Source organism: Salmo salar, chromosome ssa27 (assembly GCF_905237065.1).
Source record: "Salmo salar chromosome ssa27, Ssal_v3.1, whole genome shotgun sequence".
NCBI classification, from domain to species: domain Eukaryota; kingdom Metazoa; phylum Chordata; class Actinopteri; order Salmoniformes; family Salmonidae; genus Salmo; species Salmo salar.
The window spans coordinates 16,959,059-16,966,270 of NC_059468.1; the positions used below are offsets into that span (position 1 = coordinate 16,959,059).

Here is a 7,212-nt window from a genome sequence, read left to right on the forward strand (position 1 = left end):
TATATAGCCTCGTTATTGTTATTTTGTATGACTTTTTATTTTACTTTAGTTTATTTAGTAAATATTTTCTTAACTCTTATTTTCTTAAAACTGCATTGTTAGTTAAGGGCTTGTAAGTAAGCATTTCACGGTAAGCATTTCACCTGTTGTGACATGTTGTGACATGTGACAAATAAAATTTGATTTGACCAAACGACTTTCCTAGGCATGGTATACATTTCTTAGAAATATTAACTAGGCCGCTTTGCTTTCTATATGGAGTGAGCTTGAGAACAATGTGTACCACTGTCCTCAGTACTTACGCAGGGGGAAGGCAGTGGTCCCTGTGGTCTGTGTGTTGAGTGACACTCCATATGGAGGAACACTCTGGTTGAGGTATAACAGGGAGTTGACAGCAAACACCACGACACCACCTACAAACACAGCAGGAATACATTCATGTGATCTCTAAACTGATCATACAAGTCTCCATATGTAACGCTGAACATACAGGATGAACCCAGTGAGTGAGGGATTACCGATGGGCTTGGGCACAGCCATGACCTGTGTGCAGTCAAAGGGCAGGTTGCTGAGGGACCAGATGACAGGATGAACCTTCTGCATGATGTTGAGAGAGATGGCTACGATACTGCAGGTGTCCTGTCTCACTGCTACACGACTGGAGGAGGAGGACATGATCAGAGACTAGAGTTACACACCACAATATTACCAGTCATAAAGAGGTCTGAAAAACATCCAACAAGGGGGGTTAAGTTCCTAGCCTTCTTCATGTTAACTCGTCCGCAGACTTTTGTTTCGGGGGGAGGACTCCTTAGACAGATGGAACAGAGAGGACACGTGCTGTTGTGATGTACTAACCCAGGCCACGTCTGATTGGGCTCATACAGGATGAGCAATGTGGGCTCATAATAACCGTGGAGGAACTTCATATCTACGATGTTCAGAAGCTTCTCATCCAACTCCCGGACATCTATGATGTAGCTGGGAAGAAAGCTCGACTTGGGCCTGCATGTGTGGTAAAAGAAAAACACGAGGCAAGATGGCTGATGATAAATCCTCATATCCAAAACCCATCAAAAAAACGTATTACAACTCAAGTGTTTAGTTTATTTGATAATAACCTACGTGCATTGCTATAGGTATCCTAAATATCACTACAAGATGCTATGGATTGTAGGACTCGCTGGGAAAAAAACGGTAGCAAACATTACTGAAGGGACTATCCTAGCTAAATAAATCAAACGATGAAATTCAGTATGCCTGCATACCCTTCCACTACTCCCTCCTGTTCGTCAGTAAGTGTGTCCTTTCTGAATGGCAGCACCACCAGCTGAGTTCCATACACCAGCATCACAGCACAGCGGTTCTCTGGGTCCACACGGACCATGGGGATGTGCAGGTTCTGGACAAACCCATCCTAGAGATAGAACAATTATGGATTAAGATACAACTTTGGATGTTTTTCAAGCACTGTTCATTTCCTCTTACCCTCAGCTCTGGCTCCTCAAAGAAGTGAAGCGAGAGAGTCTTCAGATCATGTGTTCCTGGATCATACTCCACCACTGACAGCTGGAGTAAACACAACCAGGACATCGTTAACAGCAGTCAGAGACATTTTATCGGGTAGACTGCTTGCACCTACTACATATAGCTACTGACACATGATCAATTGATATTGAAAGAATAATGTAGGCCAAAGTAACCTGGAATATGAAAGCTGTGAGCTTAGGATTAGTAAAACAATCAAGTAAGGCGTCTCAGGTACCTTAGCATCTTTGAAGCTAAGCAGGAGAGCGTCTCTGTTGGCTCCTACTAGTTGAACAGAGGCCATGGACATGACGTTACCGAACAAAGAGAAACAAGCCACCTGCTCAAGCTTCTCCTTACGACTCTTGGCATCTGCAGAGGACAAGGAAGAGACCAAGGAAGTGTCAAACTAAGAAATCAGGTGTCAGAGATGGTCTGAAATGTTAACACGTGCATGTCTAAGGAAGGCTGCCAACATCATAATAATAGCATACAGTCAGTGGTTCACTAGTCTTTCTAAACAGACAGGTTGCATCCCACAGTGTTCCAGCATAGTGGAACTGTTGCCCAGCCCCTAGGTCTCAGATTTCCACCAGACTAGCTCTTCTCTCAACAGAATGTTGCTAGAGTGCAAGGCCGTTTTGGACATACCTGGTGATTTGTCTGTCTTTGAGGCATTCTGAAATATGAAAAGAAAGAGGTGAACATAAACTGGATTTCAAGAAGAAAAATATGCCCACGACAGGTAGTTACAATCTGTCACTGTACTTTTTAAATCAGTGATCGAGAAATGAAAGATGAACCTAGCTAAAAATTCCTTGACCTCCACATCGTGAATGATCCTGTAGACGTAAAGCTGAGACGTTCCAGCGACGACCAGGTTTTTCTCCACGTTGGAGATGAAGTTACAGTAGACAGAGAACTCGATGGCGGTGGGGGAGTGGGCTTGGCGGTATACGGCATACATCCTGCAAGCCCTCAGCACCTTAACGTTACAGCAGAGATCAGTTATTAGCCTTTGTTCGGTTTTTATCTGGACAAGCATTTATTAGAAGACACGTCTATGGATATTACACCAGTAACGTTACTACTTAGCATGCTAGAATAAATAACTACGTTGATACTTTGTAACGTTACACTGTGGATCAACATATTGGTGTCAGGTTTGAATACAATCCAGGCAGGGATGATTGTTAGCAAGCTGGTAGCACAGTGGTTTACAGGTCAATGAAGATGATTTTAGCTGGGTCGCGTGTCTACTTGCTTCGACCCGCAACGAGCCAAACAATGTATCGTTTTAGGAACGAAGCACGTCTTCTACTTGCTGTTACTTTATTTGGGAGAATACTAGCTACAGTATCTTTCCAATAAGTTAGGCATCTAGATATGTAGCTAAATAGTTTAAAAAAATAACGTCGGTTAGCTAGCTAATTAGCATAGCAGTTTGTGTTACTTGCTAATTAATGCTCCACTCGCGTCTGTTAGCTAGCTTAGCTTCAAGGTGTTCCAGTATTTTATCACATAAACCTACCTATGATGAATAAGCTACGATAGTTTCCAGTTTGAGTCTTGCCTTTCACTTTTATTACAGCATAATTCATACGCTCCAATTGCAAAAAAAATAACTGGCTTTAGTTATTTTCATTCAATCATTTCCCAGACATCCATTCGACCAACGTGAGCAGCTAAACTGAATTCGGCAAGAAATACCGACCACACCACACTAGTTCCTATCTTTATAGAAAAATGTGTGTACGGATTGAAATCTCACCATGTGTGCTTTGCAGCTGTGTACATAAATATGACACGACACGTTTAATTTAACACAAATCTTCAATTACAGCCACCTTTTTACAAAATAAAAAAGGAAACGTAAACACCATGTCTCAGAGGGAATACAATCAATATAAAACTAAGGCAACATAAGTAAAGTAACTGTTTGGCTTTGCCAGACATATTACCAGTTAACTGCATACATTTCACAAGTAACATTCCATGTCACACCACTGAAGGTGCGTTGTTAAACTGATTATAAACAAACTATACTGGAAACAATATCGTTCCAAACTAACTATTACGTTCATCTAATTTATATGATTGAATCGAAGTGCACGCATGACAATTGTATTATTGATATGGATATCAATGAGTATTTGTAATCCTTATACAGTAGGAGGCTGCTATAGTGTTGTCTTAGAAATAAACAGTAGCGGCGTAAACACACAAGTTACAAAAATTATATTAAGATGCATATTAAGTGCTAACACCCGAGAAGCTGCTGTTCGGAGGATATATTGGCATGGGTGTTCTTAAGCATCCTGTTTCCATTGATCATCCTTGGAGATGATTCTAGAACTTGATTGGAGTCCACCTGTGGTAAATTCAATTGACTGGGCATGATTTAGAAAAGGCACACACCTGTCTATTTAAGGTCCCACAGTTGACAGTGTACACTACCGTTCAAAAGATTGGGGTCACTGAGAAATGTCCTTGTTTTCCATGAAAACATACATGAAATGAGTTGCAATGAATAAGCAATGTAGTCAAGACGTTGACAAGGTTATAAACAATTATTTTTAATTGAAATAACAGTGTTCTTCAAACTTTGCTTTCGTCAAAGAATCCTGCATTTGCAGCAATTATAGCCATGCAGACCTTTGGTATTCTAGTTGTCAATTTGTTGAGGTAATCTGAAGAGATTTCACCACATGCTTGCTGAAGCACCTCCCACAAATTGGATTGGCTTGATGGTCACTTCTTACTGTCAATCTGCTCCCACAACAGCTCAATAGGGTTGAGATCTGGTGACTGTGCTGGCCACTCCATTATACACAGAATACCAGCTGACTGCTTCTTCCCTAAATAGTTCTTGCATAGTTTGGAGCTGTGCTTTAGGTCATTGTCCTGTTGTAGGACATTTTCTCCAATTAAGCGCCGTCCACAGGGTATGTCATGGCGTTGCAAAATGGAGTGATAGCCTTCCTTCTTCAAGATGCCTTTTACCCTGTACAAATCTCCCACTTTACCACCACCAACGCACCCCCAGACCATCACATTGCCTCCACCATGCTTGACAGATGCATCAATCACTCCATGTTCTTCTCCTCAAACTTAGATTTGTCTGTCCATAACACTTTTTTCCAATCTTCCTCTGTCCAGTGTCTGTTCTTTTGCCCATCTTCATCTTTTATTGGCCAGTCTGAGATATTGCTTTTTCTTTGCAACTCTGCCTAGAAGGCCAGCATCCCGGAGTCACCTCTTCACTGTTGACGTTGAGACTGGTGTTTTGCAGGTACTATTTAATGAAGCTGCTATTTGAGAACTTGAGAGGGGTCTTTCTCAAACTAATCACAATTGTACTTGTCCTCTTGCTCAGTAGTGCACCGGGGCATTCTACTCTTTCTATTCTGGTTAAGGCCAGTTTGCGCTATACTGTGAAGGTAGTACACAGCGTTGTACGAGATCTTCACTAGTCTTGGCAAATTCTCTCATGGAATAGCCTGACGAGTTTCAGAAGAAAATGATTTGTTTCTGGCCATTTTGAGCCTGTAATTGAACCCACAATCGCTGATGCTCCAGATACTCAACAAGTGTAAAGGCGGACAGTTTTATTGCTTCTTTAGTCAGAACAACAGTTTTCAGCTGTGCTAACATAATTGCAAAAGGGTTTTCTAATGATCAATTAGCCTTTTAAAATGATAAACTTGGATTAGCTAACATAACGTGCCATTGGAACACAGGATTGATGGTTGCTGATAATGGGCCTCTGTACGCCTACGTAGATATTCCATTAAAAATCAGCTGTTTCCAGCTACAATAGTCATTTACAACATGAACAATGTCTACACTGTATTTCTGATCAATCTGACGTTATTTTAATGGACTTTTGTTGTTGCTTTTCTTTAAAAACAAGGACATTTCTAAGTGACCTCAAACTTTTGAACAGTAGTGTATGTCAGAGCAAAAACCAAGCCATGAGATTGAAGGAATTGTCCGTAGAGCTCCGAGACAGGATAGTGTTGAGGCACAGATCTGGGGAAGTGTACCAAAACATTTCTGCAGCATTTAAGTTCCCCAAGAAATTTGGAAGCATCAAGACTCTTCCTACAGCTGGCCGCCCGGCCAAACTGAGCAATCGGGGGACAAGGCCTTGGTCAGGGAGGTGACCGAGAACCCAATGGTCACGGACAGAGCTCCAGAGTTCCTCTGTGGAGATGGGAGAACCTTCCAGAAGGACAACCATTTCTGCAGCACTCAACCAATCAGGCCTTTATGGTAGAGTGGCCAGACAGAAGCCACTCCTCAGTAAAAAGCACATGACAGCCCGCTTGTAGTTTGCCAAAAGACACTCATACCATGAGAAACAAGATTCTCTGGTCTGATGAAACCAAGATTGAACGCTTTGGGCCTGAATGCCAAGCATCACTTCTGGAGGAAACCTGGCACCATCTCTATGGTGATGCATGGTGGTGGCAGCATCATGCTGTGGGGATGTTTCTCAGCGAAAGGGACTGATAGACTAGTCAGGATCGAGAGAAAGATGAACATAGCAAAGTGCAGAGAGATTCTTGACAAAAACCTGCTTCAGAGCACTCAGGACCTCAGACTGGGGCGAAGGTTCATCTTCCAACAGGACAACGACCCTAAGCACACAGCCAAGACAAAGCAGGAGCGGGTTCAGGACAAGTCTCAATGTCCTTGAGTGGCCCAGCCAGAGCCCAATCGAGAGACCTGAAAATAGCTGTGTAGCGACCCTCCCCATCCAACCGGACAGAACTTGAGAAGATCTGCAGAGAAGAATGGGAGAAACTTCCCAAATACAGGGGTGCCAAACTTGTAGCGTCATACACAAGAAGACTCAAGGCTGTAATCGCTGCCAAAGGTGCTTCAACAAAGTACTGAGTAGAGTGTCTGAATACTTAAAATAATGTAAATCACATTCACGTATTTTTTAAATACATTTGTAAAAAAAAGTCTAAACCGTTTTTTGCTTTGTCATTAAGGGGTATTGTGTGTAGATTGAGGGGGATTGTTTTTATTTGATCGATTTTAGAATAAGGCTGTAATGTAACAAAATGTGGAAAAAGTCAAGGGGTCTGAATACTTTCCGAATGCACTGTATATTGGCTCGACTTCATCTCTGGCCTAACAACATCCGTGTCAATATATCCTTCAAATACAGGCTTCTCAGGCATTATCACAAACGCAACACAATATTCTTAGAAGCTTTTTTCAAATACAATTCCCATTAATCAGCCAAGAGCATCCGGACTGGTTGCATCACTGCCTGGTTTGGCAACTGCTCGGCCTCCGACCGCAAGGCAGTACACAGGGTAGTGCCTACGGCCCAGTACATCACTGGGGCCAAGCTTCCTGCCATCCAGGACCTCTATACCAGGCAGTGTCAGAGGAAGGCCCTAAAAATTGTCAAAGACTCCAGTCACCCTAGTCATAGACTGTTCTCTCTGCTACCGCACGGCAAGCGGTACCGGAGCGCCAAGTCTAGGTCCAAGAGGCTTCTAAACAGCTTCCACCCCCAAGCCATAAGACTCCTGAACATCTAATCAATTGGCTACCCAGACTATTTGCATTGGCCCCCCCTCCTCTTTTCCGCTGCTGCTACTCTCTTTTTATTATCTATGCATAGTCACTTGAATAGCTCTACCTACATGTACATATTACCTC

The 7,212-nt window shown here is 42.6% G+C and overlaps 1 protein-coding gene across 1 annotated transcript in view; it reads right to left on the reverse strand.

The window, feature by feature from the left end:
• The window catches only part of LOC106588592 (cleavage and polyadenylation specificity factor subunit 1), a 22,501-nt gene extending 18,426 nt beyond the window's left edge, over nucleotides 1-4,075 (reverse strand). The window contains exons 1-9 of the mRNA XM_014177742.2: nucleotides 3,059-4,075; nucleotides 2,351-2,512; nucleotides 2,179-2,206; nucleotides 1,766-1,899; nucleotides 1,489-1,569; nucleotides 1,269-1,417; nucleotides 859-1,005; nucleotides 519-658; nucleotides 303-413 (exon numbers count right to left, since the gene is read on the reverse strand). Of these exons, the coding sequence (XP_014033217.2) occupies nucleotides 303-413; nucleotides 519-658; nucleotides 859-1,005; nucleotides 1,269-1,417; nucleotides 1,489-1,569; nucleotides 1,766-1,899; nucleotides 2,179-2,206; nucleotides 2,351-2,494 (934 nt within the window). The 5' untranslated portion in view covers nucleotides 2,495-2,512; nucleotides 3,059-4,075. The remainder of the gene's footprint in view (nucleotides 1-302; nucleotides 414-518; nucleotides 659-858; nucleotides 1,006-1,268; nucleotides 1,418-1,488; nucleotides 1,570-1,765; nucleotides 1,900-2,178; nucleotides 2,207-2,350; nucleotides 2,513-3,058) is intronic.
• Between the last annotated feature and the right edge of the window lie 3,137 nt (nucleotides 4,076-7,212).